At 40.3% G+C, this 21,062-nt stretch overlaps 1 protein-coding gene across 1 annotated transcript; it reads left to right on the top strand.

Moving 5' to 3' along the window:
• The first annotated feature begins 8,216 nt into the window (after nucleotides 1-8,216).
• Nucleotides 8,217-20,172, top strand: LOC101164002 (uncharacterized). The gene is made up of 2 exons (XM_023965681.2): nucleotides 8,217-8,513; nucleotides 16,047-20,172. The coding sequence occupies exons 1-2, from the start codon at nucleotides 8,342-8,344 to the stop codon at nucleotides 17,213-17,215; spliced, it is 1,341 nt and encodes a 446-aa protein (XP_023821449.1). The 5' UTR covers nucleotides 8,217-8,341; the 3' UTR covers nucleotides 17,216-20,172.
• The last annotated feature ends 890 nt before the right edge of the window (nucleotides 20,173-21,062 follow it).

Raw genomic sequence — 21,062 nt, 5'->3', positions numbered from 1 at the left:
TTAATCCATTGACGCTCAGGTCTTGTCATGACGTTAAATGCGGGTGAAAATGTAGGTAAAGAAAGCATCCTTCCATGAGAAGTGCTGGGAGGGATGCAGCCTACTTTGATCTCTGGATGACTCATTGAGCAGACATGTGGTGCAGCGACGATGCTGGGACCACAGTTTTAAAAGGCTGCAGGGTGTTCAAGTGACTGCTGAGCGTGATTATGATGACAAACAAATGAAACTTGTCCCTCTCTCGGTCCAAGCTCCACCACGAGAGTCTGCAAAGACCTTGGAGAGCACCTGAGCTCTGGGTAGCAACAGAAGCAAAATATCAAAGGAAAGCGGAGCAAAATGACATTAATTAATTCCTCTTCTCTGGGGCGAATCTGTGACTCTGAGCCACATGAAAGTGCTGCGTCTCTGTAGCATTTCTGCTCCTGAGCTGCACCAACGCCAAAAACCATCATTTTGATTTATTTCAGCACTTCAGAGCAAAAGACAGAGAGAAGGACACAGAGATGCACTGCAGTGATTGCTCTCGCCTCGTCTGTTTGCTATGCATTAGCTGTGTGCAACTGAAGAAATCTGCTGTAGTGCCTTAGGTGAAGCACAGACAAGAGAAGAAGAGCTCCATTAAAACATTTTCATTTTCTGCCTCAGTCTGGGAACTCTTCCACTGAGTCAGAAACACCTGAATAACCTTCAGAGAAGCTTTTTTTTTTTCAATTTCCCTGAAATTGACTTGTCAAACCTGTTCTTTTACAGGCTGGATTTATACAAGCAGACCAGAAGGTGGAGAGCTGCACTTCATCCACAACTCTCTTTTTTGTGTTTTTGTGTCACTTGATTTATGAAAAAGGGCTGGACTCGAAGTGTCTCCTGTGAAAACTTGTGTTTCTCTTTTGTCTGCTGTGACAGCAACACAACCACAAAAACAAGCAAAACTTCAGAGATCCGCATCAGCAAAGTCCTACAGACACTTTGCAGTGAAGTCAGTGGAGCTGAAAAAGACAAACTTAGTGACACCCAACATCCCAGGTGAGTTTCTGAAAAATCCGCTCACCTCAGCGCTAAAGCAGCTGGTGTTTGTTCTTCGTGTGAAAAATGATGTGAAAATGGGTTTTTCAGTGTCTCAGTGTGAGTTCAGAGTATCGGCAGCAAATTCACTGTCAGCTTTTCCAGATGAGTTAATGACAGCAGAAAACCAAAACACTCCTGATCACCTGCAGCCTCAGCAAAGACGGTTAAAAAGCTATTTCTTAAATAAGCTAAGTCTATTGTGAAGCTTTAGTGCAAATAACAAACATTTTTACAACTGTTAATGATCTGTTATCTACCATCTTTGCTAAACTGATTGCAAGCTAGTTAACTTGTGATGTCAGTAGCCTACTTGGGCATTAGCATCCTGCAAATGATGTACATGTACAGCAGTTTTGTCCAGTTTTTTACACCATCATTTATAGTCTAGTGCAGCTGCAAAGTTTCCACATAATTTAAATGTTTAAGGTTGCACCCCCTAACCTTGACCTTAAGCATTCCAGTGCCACAAATGGACAAATCATTTCAGAGGGACAGAAATGCCACCTGCCGAATGCTAGGTATCGCTTTTATTTAAGGTATGCTACTTCTCTGGCTATTTAAGTGGTAATTTCATGGTACTTTTGATGTACCTACTGGGTATTTATGTGGTATGGGACAGCGGGGTAGCAGTGCCAATTTGTACCTAAAGTGCCTCTAAAGCAAGGGAACTTCTGTAATGGCCCCAAGTAAACTATGTATACATAGTGTAGGATCTTGTGCATCCCATGGAGACAATCACTTTGGATCGCAAATAAACTTTTGGAGAAATTTTGCTTTAGCAAAGACGTTTTTCTGTGGCACAACTTGAAGTAAGTTGTGCCATTTGAGAAAATACACTGGGGTAGATTGTGCCATTTATATTTGACGTACAACAGATCTAAATCTCACAAATGATAATACTGTATGTAAGCAGGATAATATCAGTAGAACATGTATTTAATTAATTGCTTTATTGTTTATTTAGAGTTTCAAAAACATTTTTTTAGTAATGCTGCGGGAAAACATTAACCTTTCTTCCCATGTGAATGTATAACTAAGTGTTGTGGGGGGTTTAATAAAGATACTTAAAGCAATTCGACATTCTTCAGTTGTGCCAGTGGCACAAACCTTTAGGCACAACTTACCCCAAGCCCACCATTTTTTTTAAATGCCCTCCCCTGCTGTTTTAAGCTATAGCTACATGCTAACTCCATAAACTTGTGATGTAGCTTAATAAAGCACTAGAACATGTGTGAACTGCTTTCAAATGTATCTATAATTGTTCCAACATAGCAATAAAAAAACCTCAGGTATAGAATTTTTACTTTTTAGGGCAAAAAATTGCTTTTTGAACCAAAAAATGCTTTTCTCTCAAAATACCTCTCTCCCTTCTTTGGACGATGAGTGAAAAGGATGCCTCTTCAAAAATTGTGTGGTCAAATCTTCTGTGTTTTTTTTTAATTGGTGGGGTGGCACTGTTTCGGCTGGGTAGCTCAGTTGGTAAGGCGAGAGGCTACCATGCAGGAATCCAGGGTTCAATTCCCAGAGGAGGATAAACAATGGTTCTGGGTCAATTCTATATCAATGGCGAGCATTTAACATCACCCAGAGATGTCCTTAGGCAAGTTTTCATAACGCTACTGCCTCCCGAGCGTGGTTAGGCTGCAGCTCACCACTCCCCCAGGGGATGGGTCAAATGCGGAGAAGAATTTCCCCATTGTGGGATAAATAAAGTATCAATTATTATTATTATTATTATTACTTGGCACAACTTACCCCACTCTCCCCTACTATTTAGTTCATACTGGGTATTTATTTAGTACCACTGGGTTTTTACACAGTATCTACTGGCTATTTACATGTTGAGGTAATGTGTCTCTTGCGGTACTCACCATATGTAAGAACAGTGTAAGCACAAAAAAAGTCCTTATTTACTTGTTGACTATGTTTTAGAAACATGATAGTAGGGAAAAGAAAACTACCTTTGAAATGCAATAGTGAAGTGTCCTGCATTTTTTTTATTTCTTGGAGAGCTGTAAAAGTTCGAGATCCAAGACATTTACTGCTCACATGGAATCTATTGGTGGCATTTTTTTTGTTTCTCTTTATGTTTGCCATCTGCTCAGGTCCATATCCTGTTTCCAGGTTTCTTCTTACCTAAAGATCACACCAGATTTGTGTTACTAATCAACTCTGCTTTGTGATTGTTAATCAGCCTCAGCTGCCCTCCGCCACTTCTTCCTGTGTCAATCCTAGAAAAGTTTACGTTTTTGTTTTGTCAAGTTTGGGTTCCTGAAATTCTTCTATTATTGAACTGACAAAATACCGTAACTTTTTACAAATTGTTGAAATATCACTGAGACACCGAATCAAATTTCAACAATTAAAACTCTATTTTGTGCACCTGTGTGTTATTTTTTGTATCTGTGTTCGTGTAAATCTGTGTCTGCGTGTGCCTATGTGTCTGTTTTTTGTGAACGTGTACCTTGTGTGTTCATGTGTGTGTTTGTGTTGTGTGTATCCTAGCTTCTGTATGCAAGCTTTGTGTGTTCAAGTTTTTTTTTATTTTGCTTGTCTATCTTTTTGTGTTTGCTTAGTTGTGTGTGTGTGTTGTGTATTTATTTGTGTGCTTGTGTGTTATGTGTTTCTTTGTTTTGTGTGCGTGTGTTGGTGTCTTGGTTTGTTTGTGTGTACTTTGTGTGTTCAAGAGTGTCTGTTTGTGTCTGTTTTTGTCCTTTGTGTGTTTGGTTCTGTGCCTGTGTATGTCCGTTTGTTTGTGTGTGTGTTTATGTTTGTGTTTAGGTGAGCATTTTTGTGTGGGGGGTGTTTGTGTCTGTGTGTGCTTTGTGTGTTGAAGTGTTTTTTGTGTGTTTAAGTGTTTGAGTTTTTGTGTGTGTCTGCATGTACGTGTGTGCCTGTGTGTGCTTTGTGTATTTAGGTGTGTTGTGTGTTTTTTTTTTTTTAGTGTATCTTTGTCTTGTGTGTTTGTAAGTTAGTTCTTGTTTTAAATGTGTGGATTCAAGTGTATGTCTTGATGTTTTTGGGTTTGTCTGTGTGTGTATCTATTTGTGTATGTTTAGGTGCGTGTTTGTTTGTCTCTGGGTGAGCTTGTGAGTGTGTGTGTGTTTGTGCGTGTGTGTGTGCATTTGCGTGTGTGATCCAATCGCTCTGCCCGCCAGTCAGTTTTCAGAGAATGTAATAACTTTTCAAGCTTTGAAAAAGACTGTTTTCCAAATGACCCCCCCCCCCCTCCTTTTAAAAAAGTGACACCTCCTGTTAGGGAAATGAGCTGCGGCTCACTCAGAGAGGAAGAGGAATACTGATGAAGCTGTGAGTCAGTGGCATGCCTCCTCCTGAGACTGCAACAGTTAAAACCATCATCGGCTCTTTGCCGCCTTGTTTTCTTGTCTTTTAGTGACACCTGCCTGTCAGGAATGTAACATGCTGCACAAACTATAAAGCAAAAATAACTCATTTCCTAAATTTGTTATTTAGATTTGAGTGTAAACTTGTCGCTTTCAGTTGACCAGAGAAGATTTTTTTTTTATGTGGTTCTGTGAATTATGTGAAGTGTTTTGATGAAACCAGCCTAGTTTGCAAGATTGTGTGTTTTCAATTGGAAAAAAAACTGTAAAAAAGCTTTATGGGGTTGACACTAGGAAACTGGCAGGACTATCTAATGCACTGACTGTAATATTACAGAAAACAAGACTACATATGAAAATAACTCTACCAGAATCATTTGCTGCAGTAATGTGACGGGGCAGACTAAAGCCGGGTTTCACACTTCTCTCTGCAACTCGTGTTCTAGTGACCCCTCCAATGAAACGCCTATGTTAACAGCTTTTGATGATAACCTGCTGCACTGTCTTCTGGGGTCATGCTTCCAGTAGATCATTGTTCCTGAACTGCAGTCCTTAGGGCCACCCATCCAGGATCTTCTTTTTCTGCTTAAACAAATCTGCCTCTAATGACTGTCATGATCCAGCCTCCTTCAAGGAGTGATGCTGAGCTAAATCAGGTGTGTTTAAGAAGGGTAACAGAAAGCAGGTAGCAGGTTGGTGAAACCCTGGAGTAGATTTAGTTTCACTGGGGATCTAAAGTGTTTTTAATGAGAAAAATGAATCTGTAAACTTCTGTAACTGTAAACAAAGTCTTTCCAAATTCTTTGGCTTTTTCAGTTCATCCCCTGATCTGTTTGTGAGACAGATCTACTTTGAACATTTCTAATTTAAATGTTCCAAATGATAGTTTGATAAATCAATAGAGGTTTTATTTCCCAAATATAAATAACATGAAAACAAACCTAACCTATTGCTAAATCTTTGTTTGAATTGCACATTAATTAAATGAATGAACATTTCATTCTTTTTTTTTTTAGAATAAATGTGAGCTAAAAAAACAACAACAACTAAATACTCTGAAAACAACGTCTGAAAATTCAGAAGAAGAAGTCAGCAAATGATGAAGGGTCTTTGCAGTCTTAAAAGAGGTTGCTTCAACCTAATGAAACGGAGCAGTAATAGTAGAAATGTTTTGCTAACAGTTGCAGAATGCGTGAAGAAAACATTATAGAGCTCAGTGCCTTGTTCTTCCTATCCTGTCCTGAACCAGATGACAGAAAAGAACAATCCCAGCAGCTAAACTGACCTGTTTTGGGGTTCAAATGTGTTCAAGTGCAGTACAGTTCATTTGGTGTGAAAAGGCCCTTGTGACTTTATCTGACTTGGCAAACTCTGGACCAAAGAGTAAACACACAGCAGCAATGAAAACAATCTGTTTAATTTCACATATTTCCAGCAAAAAGAGGAAAGATTGGCTTCTCGTGTATGAAAACCGTATTTTGACAATTTATATCAGTCCTTCCTGACAGGACTCAGTGATGCGGGGATTCAGTGTAATGACTCTCAGGGGTTATTTTTGCTCAAAGGGCACACAGTCTCTCTGGCTGGTGTCCAGCAGCCTGATAAGCTTCCTGTCGGCCCCGAGATGAGGCATCCTGCCAGCCAGCACTCATTAATGCTTCGCTCAGGTTAAGCTGTGGATCCACCCCTGCTTCTCCTCCCAATTACCTCTCAGAGCAGCAGAGGCGAGGCACTGAAGGAGGCCGGTTGCAGACCGACATGCTGTCTAGCTGCACAGTAATCCCAGCAGACAGCAGGGGAAATTTGCTTTCTGTTTCTAAATGCAGCCGTATGAAGGAGACTCATTAGTAGCCCATGCTGCTGGACAGCAGCTCTCTGTGTGATGGATGACAATGAAGTGCTCAGGTGATCCTCTGGCTTCAAACTGAATCCACAACTGCTGCTGCCTTAAAAATAATCAGTAAATCCAGAATTTTTTCAGACAATTTCTTTTTGCAATGCCAATGTTCATCGAGTTCATTCGTTTATATGTTTCTATAATTTGACAGCATGCTCCTGGAAGGTGGTGTTGCTCTCCATGTATTCAGAATAAAGTTGAGATAATTTAGCTTCCTCAAACTGACCAAAATAGACATTAACCATTTGGGATGATTTGAAATACAACTATCAGGGATGCAACCATTCTTGGTTTAAAACCGAACTGTATGTTTCACCACTAAACCAAATCATGGGGAAAGTGAATCGCTGCATCCCTAAGGTCTACCAGGATGTTTACGCTGAAAAGGTACAACACATGTGTAAGGATATATCATTTATTGTTTTATTATATTACACCACGCTCAGTAAAACCAACCAACAGATTTTTCATCATTTTTAGCCATTTCCATTGCCTGCAACAGGTTGAGGTTTTAAAACAAATTGTTGAGAAAGTGAATCATTGCATCTCTAATAACTACAGTGAATAAATGTTATGTTTGCTTAGTTTTGAATCAGAATCATTCATTATGCAGTGCGCAACGAAATTATGTCCAGCAGCTCTTTTCAGTAAATACCTAAACACAATAAGAAAGACTGTACAAGGTAGGGGTTATTTTGGTTATATGTAGTGCTTTGAGACAACCCCGTCTATCACAAAGTAGTTCATAATATATAATCTTAGTTGTGAGCACTCGTGCTGAGTGGATCTGAGCAACAGCTCACAGAGTTTCATTGGGCAGCAGCTGACAGCAGGACTCTGTGAACCACAGACAAACACGAAGCTGCAGGTGGATAAAACAACCCCCCTCCCTGCTGCAGCACAGGACCAGCAGACATTCTCCACATAAGTGATTCACACACAGTCTCTGCTGGTGGAATCTGTAAGATGCATCACAAGAAAGCATATTCAGAGCACTTGATGTCAACTCCTTTAAATGTAACTGTTTTTATAATTGAATGTAATTGTATTTGTTGTCTATGTTTGTAGCTTTTTGCTGCCTCTTGGCCAGGACTCTCTTGTAAAAGAGATTTTTAATCTCAATGGGACTTTCCTGGTTAAATAAAGGCTACATAAATAAATAATTTTAAAAAACAGCTGGATCAAATATGTATGATGTGTAACAGAAGCAGCACTGAGAAAACTATTTGTTGTGTTCAAAAGTAACTGCTGGTTTAACCACAAGTCATGACAACAACACAAAAACTGTCTGAAAATCACTTTCAAAGTTTTTAGCCAGCTCCTTCCGGCACGAAAAACAAAACACAGCTGTATTTGAAAAAAGTTGGAGGAGCATAAATCCACGCAGATTTAGCAGGGAGAGTCTTTTTTATGCTGTTTCTGTATTTCTATCCACACAAGGTCAACCAGATCTATAAGACATGTGTTAAGTACAAACACCTGAAAATGTTCATGATGAAGTGCAAAGTTGTGCCAAACACTTGAAAAAGTCAAAAAATGACAGTAATGTCTCAATAGTTCACTGGTTTTAAAGTTTTTTGGTGCAATACAAAATGGATAAAGTCAAAACTAATTCCAAATTTAAAAGTTAATTAATTTAAAAATTATTTGGGATCAAATTGCATTTAACAAAATTGCCTTCCTGTAGTAATCAACTTGCCTAGGTTGTCCTATTTTTTAAAATGAGTAATCCATTTTGGCTATTAGTTGGGCCTAATGAAAGCCAAGTCTTTCTGGACATAGAATGCTTTTCAAAAGTATCAAATTGGTTTAGTAAAAGTTTAATATTAATCTTGTAATCTTTAACTTATTTCTAAAAATGATTTTTTTTTTCCCCAGGGCGGAACTATATGTACGTAAAATAAACTCCCCGGAACTTAGCGGTGTAACACACTGTTGTGATGAAACCGCGGCGCTTCGTCTGCTCATCTCCGGGTTGATTTATTGAAAGCTTTTATATCCCAGCTGGATAGATTTCTCCTCTGCGGTAAAGATGTCTTCTGTTCTCTATCTGAAGGATTTCATCAGCAAGCGCCTGACGGCCGCGGCGGAGGAGATTTTCTTGGAGTTTGAGAAAACCATCGTTCAGTACGAAGAGCAGCTGGACCGGCAGCGCAGACTGCTGGACGTCGGCTGGAAGCCGCCTGCGCAGCTGCAAGCCGCAGGTAGGACTAGGAGAGGCTAGAGCTGTCTGTGTTCTGCGGAGTTTAGAAAACGCGACACAAAACAGAGACACCGGGGACCGGAAACGGCTGCAGAGCTAGCATGGCCAGGCTAAAGCTAACCTGATATGCTGTGATAACCTGTCATGATATAAACCCTCAGTGTTTAATAATTAATATTTATTATTCTTATTATCTTCTAATGATGAACTCTGTACTGTTTTTCTATGAAAGGATGAAGGTTTACTATTTATCAAATTAAAACATTTTGGTTTAAAAATATGTATTTATTAATATTATTATTATTATTATTATTATTATTATTATTATTATTATTATTATTATTATATTTCAAGGAGTTAAATCTAACTAAAAATGATCATTTTTTTAAATATATATTCCCAAAACTCGCTCTCCCCTCCACAATAACTCATTTAAAGTTTAATTATAGCAGAAATACAATCATGCTTAGTAACAGTTAATATAATAAATCCAACATTAAAACAGTTTAACTTTTTTTTCTTCAAATGTAATATACAGTTCTAGGAGCATTTTTAATGTTTTAATCTGTGTGAGAGTGTTTGTTTTTTCCCAAACTCTTATTGTAGCACCAGAATTAGAAACTAAAATGTTAAACATGCCTTATACTTTCATGTTTAATATTTTAACTGTTTCATTAAATTAAATACATTTTTTTCTTGAAATCAGGGAGCCTTTAAAGAAGCCAGAGGACTTCACGTTTTTATTCTGCTGAGTCAGCGCCGTGTCAGCATGCAATGCAGCTGATTTACGGGTGCATTGCTGCAACGCAGTTGGAGCACAACTGTCAAAAAGTAATTTATGATGGAAGGAAAGAGAGAGAGAGAAATTAGTGCCCCAAGGGCAATTCTGTCAAAGCATTTCTCTAGCAAGATGATAAAGACAAGACAGTAACATCAAACAAATAAATAAATCATTTAAAATGAGAAAATAAATTATTTAAAAATAATACTGTCAAGTTTATCCTCTCTAATGTAAAAGTTTTATAGCATTTGGAATAATAATAATTCACTCTTCATTCATACTTGGAGATGGTAGAGGCGTGGCTGCCAGTTCTGACCATCACCAGGATCATTCATGCACATTCATGCTGGTAGGCAGTAGCGTTAACGGTCTTGCCCCAGGGCCCCCACTGGGTGATACCCGTACTCCTGCATTGATATGTACCATTGTTTATTCCCCTCTGGGAACCAAACCCTGCGTGGCAGCCCTTTTACCTTCACAACTGAGCTACCCAGCTAAATAGATGTTATCTACCTGTTTGTTTTCCTTACTGGTACCAAATTTAAATTAAAAACACTGCCTAGGTGCAACACTAAAAAGGACGTGTTCGTGTTTTAACATATTTTTTGCTTTCTGAACAACCTGCCTCTCCCTCAAAGAGTTCAGAATTCTTCTGTTGGATGGCAGTGAACAAACTTAACTATATTGAGCCAGTTTTTGTTCCAGAACATCTCACTGCTTCACTCGTCCGCTTTGGCTTCAATGAGAGACGGAGACCCATCATATGGTGTTTTTTGTTTGTTTCAAAGTGAAATGAAAACGTGATGATGTCATGTTTCAGTGCAGAGAACTGGACCTAGTGACCCCCCCCCCCCCCCCCCGCCTCGCATTTCAAATAGGAACTACCCAAGAAGACAAAATCCCACAGACTTCTATAGAGAAATAAACAGCTATTACTCAGTCATTATATTTGTCAGAATAACAATAAAAATGATCTTATAAAGTGACCATCAAATGCCTCAAGAAGAGTATGTGGTCTCACGTTAAGCGTTTAACAGATTCCCCCCCTAAGCCTGCTTTCAAGTGGTAGGGGGTGTGGCCTTCCAGATAGGCATGACTGCCATAGAAATGATGACTCGGACCAATCACTGCTTACTTGCGATGCCTGGCTGGCATCAACATGGTGGCATCCGTATCGCCATTTTATCTTCTGTCGAGGTATCACTGACAAATTCTTGAATCCACTTCATTCAGATTTCACAGTTCAATTTAAAATCTGTTTTATTTTTCGGATTTATTTTTTCGAACTGTAATGTTTGTTATGTTTTCATATAAGAACTGATTTAAACTGAGCAAAAGGTGACAAAGAGTTAACATGATGCAAAATCTCGGGATTAAAGCTAACTGAAAAGGTTAAAAATGGAAGAAACGGCATCAAAGATGAGATGTTAATACATCTTTTAAATATGGAGTTAATTCAGTCTCAATAATCAGAAATGCACTCAACCGGTTTTACAAATACACACGCTCCGATCCACAAATGTCATTTTATGCAAACGTGAAAAATAAATTCGGAAATACACACCCTGTGTTTCACAAACACACACATTGTGTTTCACACATGCACACTGAATGTTTTACAAATGCACAATAAGTGTTTCTCACAAATGTGCACACTGTTTTTCACAAAAACATTTTAGAAATTCACAATAAATGTATCAGAAATGCACAGTAGGTGCTTCACAAACATGATTTTTAGGTACACATGTGATGTGAACTCACAGATCATTCGAACTGCAGAGGGTGCATTCAAAATCCCGTTCTCGTTTGTGAATCTCCCCGTGTGTGTGAGAGATTTTTCTACGCTGAATATTGAGACTCATCTGACGGAACAGGTCAACTAATGTCACCGTTGGCTAGTGAATCTGTCAATCAAACTCATCAGCAAAGCAGGCGGGTTCGCTTTTAGCCAATGGAATGGCCTCTTACACTTTCTCTACGCTTTCTGCAGGTGGCAAAAGCCCCGCCCATATTTGATTCCATACCAGTCGGTCGTTAGCGTGTTAGCCTTAGCATGGCTTGTCGGTTTATTTGCCTTCGGTTGTCAAAAATTACTGGCTTGTGCAACTTTTCAGTGTACCTGGAAGCAAGGCAACAGTGGTTGAATGCAGTTGACATAGAATCCATCGAACTCTGTACTGGTCATGAGATTTGTAGTTTGAATGAACTATGAGAAATGTAATTTGAATGAACATTTCACTCGGGATTGTTTGTACGTTGTTCTCTTAGCTTTCATGCTAGCCTCATTTCAACACTCAGACACGGTTTTGATCATATGAAGGTGGAGGAGAAAAATCTTCAACTTCCACAGAAGGTTTTGTGGAGAAACTGGCATCACTTTGCTCCGTACCACGCAGTGGGACTACATTACCTCGAGTTCATCTCACTGTCAATCACAGACCCCCAAAACACCTCCCCTGCTCAGCCCAAAGTCACTTTGCTGGACCTTAATTTTTTTTAAACTCACATGTCATTGATTTTATATTGTAACCATATTTATGCTTCTAACCTTTTGGTCAAGTCACCCTTGCAAAAAGATCCTGATCTCTCTGGGTTTTATAACTGGTTAAATACTACACAACAAAAGATGGTCATAGAACAACAAAGTGCAAACATTCACCCTTTATTGCTGAGTAAAATTCAGTGAAAACATGGACAGATTAAAACATCAAAATTTAAGCAGATGCAGGGGATCTCTACTGATTTGAATTTTATTTAAACTGGAACTAATTTTCATAACATCCTTACATACAATTAAGTCCCTTGAACAATACAGCAGTATTGATTTGAACTCTGTCTTGCTCCCCTCAGTCTCTCTTCTTCTGTATGTAATTATGTCGCCTAAATTAAGTTCTAAACAGGGACAGTAAAGATGTAGGTCCACTCCCAAACATTCTGAATTCCACAATGGATTGATGTCGTTTTGCAGTTCCAACATTTGTGGACCCAAAAGGGGACTGTCTCATACCAGGACATTGATCCCAGGATGAGGTTCAGTCATGGATCCACTCTCCTCCCATTCAATCTATGGAACCAGCATACCCTGACAAAAAAAAAAAAAAAGATACTGTTTATGAACAGCACTGTTTTTTTATGTTTTAGATTATGTAGGCACAGTGACCCACTAATAATTACTTATATTGTTGCTGGCAGGCAGACCTCATATCTCCATAACTGTTTTTAATTTGCAAATAAGTGAACCTTAACAAAGTAGTGAGATTAGTTCATCTGATAGCTCATAATGCCATGCATTGTGATGCATTTTGAACTTGCAGATGTGCTATTCTTCCTACTTGATTAAAAAAAAAAACAATTTAGGGAAATTGCACCACACAACAATAATACTTTTCATTCATTTTTGATGAAAATTCACTGTAGTCATTGTGATTTCATTATACTGTTCTTGATACTTTCCACTTTAGTCGAACTGCACACACATCAGTTGTCCAGTACAGTGAGATTAAATAAAGCATTTACCCGGGGATCAGAAACAGGGTTGTGGGTCAAGCCCAACTGCCACAGCTGATTTGTTGTCATGCTTTACTCCGTCCTGATTGGATGGCTGTCCCACGCGTCACTAAAGACATCCAAACTGGCCTGAATGTGTGGTAGAAAAATGTAATGGCAGCAGAATACGTGATGTTACTGATATTGAGCAAGTCTTGGTCCTCAGGAGAGTGCAGGATGTTGTAATATAAACCAGTAACAGTCATGAAGACATCACACCAGAGGAGCTCAATCCTGTATTTGGAAAAAAGCAAAAACAAATATTATATTGTCAGATTTATTTTTAATACATCATTCACTTTTATGTATATATAAAAGCTTCTAAAACTAGGTTCAAATCACCGTTGATTGTGTGTACACTTTTCCTGCAATGAAGCCGTTTGTGTCAGTTCTACATACTGTGAGCATTTACTCGGCTATGGCCACATGTTCTCTTCCAAGATCTCCTCTCACCCTGACAATAACACGAAGATCATGTCTCAAACACATAATTACAAATGCATCGCCAATACGGTGCACATCAATTTAAAATGTAATGTTCTTATGTATGATGCCAATAAGTAGAGTTTCTAGGTTAAATAAATTGCAGGAGTGGGTTACATGTATCACTGGGAAAAAAATTGAGGTGAGAGAGACTGTTAAGGGGGGGTAAAATGTTATTCATGAGGGGAAAGAGTTTTAGAGTTGCCCTTATGGAGAGGAGTCTAAAAAAGTTATTTTATTTTTGTACAAATAACCAAGTACTTATACTGCCTGATATGTGAATAAAATATTTCTTTATGAATAACATGAATACCTCAGAGGTAAGCCATACACGTTCACAGCATTACTGAAGAAGGCCAAGTCTGCACAGTTGTTGTCTGCCATCTTCAGGTACAAGATCTATGGAATACAAGTACAAATACTTTCAACTGACATATATTTACAGGGGCAAAAATGCTAAATTCCCAATTGACAGGTAAAACAGTTATACAATAGGATGATAAAATATGAAATAGAATAGAATAGAAGGGTATTTAATAATCCCACATAAAAACACACACGCATTACAAATAGAAATATCACAAATTAAAAAGATTGATAAAAAAGGTAAATAATTGAAAAATCAGTGGGTAAAATTAATTAAAAGAAATTACTTCTAAGATGCCCTGCCAGAGAGTTGTATTGCCTGATGGCACGAGGAACAAACGATTGCTTCAGTCTTTTTGTGGAGCAGCGCTGGGACAGCAGACTGTTGCTAAATGTGCAGGCCTTCCACAGCAACAGGTTGCCTCTCCTTCACATCAACAGGTTGCCTCTCCAAGGTGCTTAACAGTCGATGATGCAGCCTTTGAAGGATGTCACGCTTCAGTAATTCCTAGAGAATAAATAAAAACATGACAAACATGGATTAGATAATTTTGCTGGTTTAGATTAAATTACATCATTTTCAAATATTTGAAAGGGGAATTTTTTTAAAACACTCTTGCTATGATAACTTGAGCTTGTAGTAAAGAACAGCTTTAAAAGAAAATCAGAGACAAGACACTGATCACAGGAAGCCTGTGTGTAATATTTACAGTAACTTCTACTCTAATCACTGTTGACAGCTGATTTCTCCCATCCACCCTTGCTGTGACTACTTATCGACTACAAAACAGCCTAAAAACATAATGTTTGGGATTCTTGTCATTACGTCATTGGAAGTAAAGATACGGGGATTTTAGTGGCTGTCACTCTGATCTGACACAATCTCACAGGGCTTTTCAGCAAAATACGGGTTCTAACGTTAGAAACTTAATGGCTTCTTTCATTCAACAGTGGATTCACGTCTTAAAAAATGCCATTTTCATGATGAATGTCATACGAATTTACTTTGTTGCACATCACACCACACCGTCTTAAACTAAAGTCTCGGTTGTGAAAATGCTGTGTCTAACTTTAACCCGGATCGCGTTTACATAAGGCAGCACACGGAACAGCTAACTAGCTAGTTAGCATGGCATAGCATCAGTGTTTAAACAAATCCCCGTCTCCAAAACAATACTTTTTATTAAACTTTCTTTGCTGCTGTAAATCTGGCATGTTTTTCCCCTTAGTTCTATCTGAATCATGTTAGAACCTACAGATTGGCTATAGACGCTAGCTTGAAGAACCGACACCGGCTTGAACTCACAGGCAGACACAACTTGAGTCGAAAGCCGGCTAGTTTCGAGGCCCCTGGTTGGTTGTAGTTATTCGTGTTGTGTGAAGAGCTGGTATGCCAAATATAAAACTTGACAAAACCATCATAAGTCCTCCCCCGCTTTAAAACCATTATAACCGCACAGGCTAAGCAAAGCTAAGTTAATTTGCGGTGGGGGTACTCTGCAAACGACTCGGCTGCAGTGTTCATAAAGCATTCACACATGTCACTTGGCTAAGGAGAACGCTGCAACTTAGTATTCAATAACATTACAGGACGTACAACGAGGGAATGATCAAATAAATGCATTACTTACGGGATGAGACTGATCCCGTTGGGAAGAGAACTCTCCGCCATGTTTGCCGCCCGCGTCCTTTCAACTCCTGTGCTGAACAGCTCCCTCCCTCGTTAGTTTGAAAGTGAGGAGTGTAAGGGGCCATTTGATTGGCTAAGAGCGAACCCGCCTGCTTTGCCGATGAGTTTGATTGACAGATTCACTAGCCAATGGTGACATTAGTTGACCTGCTCCGCCAGATGAGTCTCAATATTCACCGTAGAAAAATCTCTCACACACACGGGGAGATTCACAAACGAGAACGGGATTTTGAATGCACATTCTGCAATTCGAATGATCTGTGAGTTCACATCACATGTGTACCTAAAAATCATGTTTGTAAAGCACCTACTGTGCATTTCTGATACATTTATTGTGAATTTCTAAAATGTTTTTGTGAAAAACGGTGTGCACATTTGTGAGAAACACTTATTGTGCATTTGTAAAACATTCAGTGTGCATGTGTGAAACACAACGTGTGCATTTGTGAAACACAATGGTGCATTTCCAAATTTATTTAGCACGTTTGCATAAAATGACATTTGTGAATCGAAGTGTGTGCATTTGTGACTCGGAGTGTGTGCAATTCTGAGTTATGAGACTGTTCTGACCTCATATTTAAAGGTTAAATTGATTTAAATATACCCAAGTTTACTACCAATCTTTTTCTTTAAAAGTAATGCTTTTTTATTCTGCTCTGCCCTCACAGGCTTTGTGGAACAAATCTCCCCAAAGAAGGAGGTCTTCCTCACCGACGACCAAGTGAAGAAGATCTCGAGCATAAAGCAGGAACAGGGGGACGTGTACCGGGGTCAGGCAGGGGGTCAGGCTCCACTGAAGCAGGAGGCTGATGTCTCTCTGGTGATGGTCTCCCACAATGAAACAGAGTGGAACAGTCAGCAGCTCCTGGCTCACGGCTCCCCCCTCCCTCAGAGTCAGGAGTTTAGTGAAAACCGCCAGGTTCTCCCGGAGCATGGTCCCGCGTTCCAGGCTCCCAGTAGCCATGGAGACCGTGTCATCATCAGTGGAGATCAGCTTCCTGTGGAGCCGAGCACGGAGTACCAGTTCCCCCTCCTCAAGAAGCCTTACACCTGCAGCACTTGTGAAAAAGTATTTCAGTACGCGTCCACGCTGAGAAGTCACCTGAGGTCGCATTTGGTTGAAAAGCCATATGCCTGCAAGACCTGCGGAAAGAAGTTCAGCTGCAGATTCAACCTGAAAGTCCACATCCGAATCCACACGGGCGAGAGGCCGTACTCCTGCAAAACCTGCGGAAAGGCCTTCACCAACAAAGCCCACCTCCGGTATCACGCCGGAGTGCACACGGTCCGGACTCAGATCCTAGAGCCGGAGCAAAAGCTGTTCTCCTGTGACACCTGCGGCAAAAAGTACACGTGCAGAGCCAGCTTGGTGATCCACATGAGGACGCACACCGGCGAGAAGCCCTTCTCCTGTGAGACCTGCGGCAAAAACTTCACCTGTAGCTCCAACCTCAAGGTCCACATGCGAATCCACACGGGCGAGAAGCCGTATTCCTGCCAAACCTGCGGGAGAGCTTTCAGTAACCAAGGACACCTCCGCTACCACACGAAGATCCACACCGGCAAGGCCCAGAACCCCGTGAAGAAGTTGCACTCGTGCGAGACCTGTGGGAAGACCTACACGTCCCGCGCCAGCTTGGTGATCCACGTGCGGACCCACACGGGCGAGAAGCCCTTCTCCTGCAAAATGTGTGGGAAGAGGTTCAGCCGCAGCGCCAACTGCAAAATCCACATGAGGATCCACACGGGCGAGAAGCCCTACTGCTGCAAGATCTGTGAGAAGTGCTTCACCAACAAGGCCCACCTGCGATCTCACATGAAGGGGCACATGGGCTGAGCGCCCACGCCACTCCGAGAGCTCAGTGTTGGAGCTGAAAACGTTTGGAAGCTGGCATCTCTGCCAGAAGTTATCAGTTTGCAGTGAAGTGCCTTCTCCCTCATCCAACTTTATTGAAATGAACAAAAGCTTATGCCTTAGTCACATGTGGGCTTGTGGAGGGTCGTGGACAGGGGCAGGTGCATATTGAGGGTGCCTTGCAGTTCGCTTAAGGCTTGTGTAACACGTGAAGGGACGTCATAAAATTGAAACATACCGTCTTGCGTGTGTTAGGGATGGGCATTAAATCGGTTGTATTCATAAATTTGAATTAGTTGTTTAACCCTTGTGTTATCCTAGGTACTTTAACATTGGGAATTGGGTCATCTAGACCCACTAGACAGTGCTCTGAACCTTTTTTCTTCAATGATTTGTGATCTTCACTGGTGTCCATGGATTACATGAAATCTTTCCACCTTTATCCACCTTTGTCATGGTAGAGAGAACACGTCAATGTAAGGGTGGGGTCATCTAAGATAGCACAAGGGTTAAGAAAATTTATTTTTGGGAAAATCTGGATCCCCACCCCCACTTTCGTGGACTGCCATTGTTCAGACTGTGATTAACCTGCCTGTTCCTCGCAACGCCCAGATATTATAAATGCCCAGGTATGGCCGCTAGCAAAAAAAGGGCTTGTTCCCAAAACAGGAACAGTTTCTTCAGTTCTATAGAAATGGTTTGATTTTTAGACTTAAACTTAGAGAAACAAACCACTGCAAAGACTGTTTAATAATGATGGACTGGATTTATCTGCGCTTTTCCAGACACTCAAAGCGCTGACAGTGTAGTGTGGAAGTCTTTGGCTTCATACTTGGTGATGTAGCCATAGAGGCATGGCTGCCAGTATGCACCCCCTCTCACCATCACCAGGACATTCATAACCCATTCACGCTCCAGTGGAGCCACATTGGAGGCAGGAATGGTGGAGTGTCTTGCCCAAGAATACGACAACAGTTGACTGGGGGGAGCGGGGATCAAACCGCAGACCCTTCGATCATTGGCCGGCCCACTCAGCCGCTTGAGCCACTGCCGCTCAGGCTGTTGATACCAAAAGCGGGAGTTCGCCAAATTAGTTTCATCGTCTGAAACGGAGACTCTGGCGACTGTGAGAAGTGTTTGTCTTGACGAGACGCTCAAGCTAACAGCAGCTCACAAAACAGCTGCTACGATGTTTTACAACATTTTTTTACAGCTCCTATTTAGTTACATTTCCAAAGGCAGGCAGACAGACAAAGGAAGGCAGACTTCCAAAGGAGATGGGAAAATAAAATGGCTTTTGTTAAATATATTATGTCATTTGAAATTGGTAAAGAGAGAAAAAAAAGCTGAAACTTTGGGCTATGTCCGAATTCCTTCACTTATCACTATATAGTGGCGTTTGCCATTTTGTAATGCCGTCCGAATCTGCAATTCCAAAATCCAGTCCCCTTGAAATTTCCAAGAAGTCTCTGCGAAAAACCATGCTTTTTTTTGTTGTTGAAAAAAGCATGTTTTTTGTGTCCAAATTTTGAAATCCAGGCACTACATCGTAGGGTTTTTTTTTGTAGTTTTTTTATTTATTGTATTGTATTTATCCCACAATGGGAAATTTGTTCTCCACATTTGACCCATCCCCTGAAGGTGGCAGGGTTAGGGGTCTCACTGGGTGAGGCCATTGATAAGGTGATTGCCCCAGTACCATTGTTCATTCCTGCGTGGCAGTCTCTCACCTTACCAACCAAGCTACCCAGCCATCATTAGGAGTTGGGGCAGGAATTCAGAAATAGCGTTGGAGTGAAAAAAATTCAAAGATTTTGTTTGCAGCCCTAGTGTTTGTTTCGTAGTATTTGTAAGAATAAAGTAAGTTGCACGCACTTGTGACGTACGGGTGAGGCTGTCGTAGGGCGACCTCTACGCAGCTCTGTAGTCGTTAGGTGCACTTACTGGCTCCTTACTGAGCTGCACGCAAATGCTATGTGTACGGGATGTGGAGGTCATATATGTAAGAAGAATGTCCACACAAGCTAACTAATGATCTCATTTCCTCCTGTCTAACAGTCAGTCTGCACGCACGCTTAGTGGCGTTCCAGCGATGAAGGAAGGCACTCCAATCGCAATCTGTGGAATTTGGGGGGAGAAAGAAAAATAAAAAAGTCTGTACAACACGCCTGCGTCTCCCCTACTTCCCCCGTACACATGGAAGTGTTCGCTATGACCTGTTGCTCGGATCATGGCCTTAGAAAAAAACGTGTATGAACACTTTCAATCTAGAATCTTAAAATCTGCGTACAGGTTTGCTCGTATCCACCCGTAAAGACGGCGGTGACTAAGGCCTTCGCTCTGCACAGATTGAACTAACATTTGGGCTCCAACACTTTCACCCTGAATGTGAGCGGGACATTGTGGCGAGCCGCTCCTCAAAACTGTGCATGATTGTTTCTGCAGATTCACCTGAGGTTTGGTGTCTGTGCGACCGACTGCATAGAGTCACTGTAACTGAAGGAACTTCTTACCCTTTTTTTCCCCTGCATGTTCTGAAGTCCCCCCCCCCCGACTGTGAAAGTGTCCTTTTGTTTTAAATGTCAGATCTTTCTCTCAGAACTACTGCAGTGAGCATCTACAGGTTCAGAGCTGTGCTTTGAAGCAGATGGAAGTGGGAGCAGCGGCAGGACGCCTCCTCCACTCCTGCGTTCGCTCGCGTGTTCTGTCACGCGTGAACACTAAAGCTATTACTGTTTGTACCTCTTCAGAGGATTATTTCCTACATTTTGTCTCCAGATGCAGAAGATGTTTTTAAAAGGAGGAAAGACATGAAGAGACTTTTCCATTTGAGAAACGTCTCACTGAAAGGACGTCGGGCCTCTTCAGCCTGACGCAGAGACGCTCTCCGTGACAAGTGTTACTCATCTTACTGTGTCAATAAAGTTCTGCAAGTTAAACGCTGTATGATGAACAAATGTGTTTCTACTTAAAAACACCGAAGTTAAAGGTTTGAACTCCTTACAAACTTATTGGCAAACTGACAAACACCCACAATCCATTATAGGAAAAACTTTTTTGGGGAATTGTTTTGGAATTTAATTAGATTATGAGGTTCTGTGCAAAAACGAAACACCCCCCCCCCCCCCCCCCAAAAAAAAAAAAACCATATGCATTTAATTGTAAAGGAATTTAATCAAAGTTTAAAGGTGACATTATCTGTTTATTATCTTTTATCTATATGTAGAGATTTTGCTTCCTTTAAAAAAAAGAATTCCATTTAATTTTGCTTTCGTACCTTTTTTCTTTTTGTCAATAAGTGTATTAAAAAAGAAACAAGCACAATGATGGGTGTTATACTGTAATGATTATGCACCCCGTCAACCTTTTTCTAAAAGAAATCTTCAAAATAAATGTGAAAATAAAAAAGTTTGTCCAAAAAATATGTACCCAAAATTATGACAGTATTGGTCAAAATTATAAGGAAAGAAAAACACAGACACCCTGTTGGCAAAAAAAAAACCCAAAAAACGTATTTAATAATAATGCCTGAGCAGCATCATAAAACATTAAAGAAAAAATCAATTTAATCTGAAAATATCTTAATTCCAATGTCCTTGTAAATTTACAGCTGACCCTTCAGTTTCAAAATACCTTACATTTTAAGTTCCTTCTACATACCTAAAAAAAATGAAGTAGTTTTAACGGGTTTTTTTGGAATTTTTTTTCCCCACTATCAGCAGGTTGTTAAACATTTGTATTTTCATTTTGCTCCTTTCACTTTAGAATAACAGAAAGATGATGCACTTTAACTTTAAGCCTTTTAGATGGCTCCATGCACTGTTGGACA

Source organism: Oryzias latipes, chromosome 17 (genome assembly GCF_053564925.1).
Source record: "Oryzias latipes strain Hd-rR chromosome 17, Olatipes_Hd-rR_3.1".
Taxonomy (NCBI): domain Eukaryota; kingdom Metazoa; phylum Chordata; class Actinopteri; order Beloniformes; family Adrianichthyidae; genus Oryzias; species Oryzias latipes.
Note: the sequence above shows the minus strand (reverse complement) of the source record. Positions and strands in the feature narration are given on the sequence as shown.

Coding starts and splice junctions, on each gene's coding strand:
- LOC101164002 (XM_023965681.2), top strand. CDS start 8,342: ATGTCTTCTGTTCTCTATCTGAAGGATTTCATCAGCAAGCGCCTGACG. Junction 8,514..16,046: donor TGCGCAGCTGCAAGCCGCAG/GTAGGACTAGGA, acceptor CTGCCCTCACAG/GCTTTGTGGAACAAATCTCC.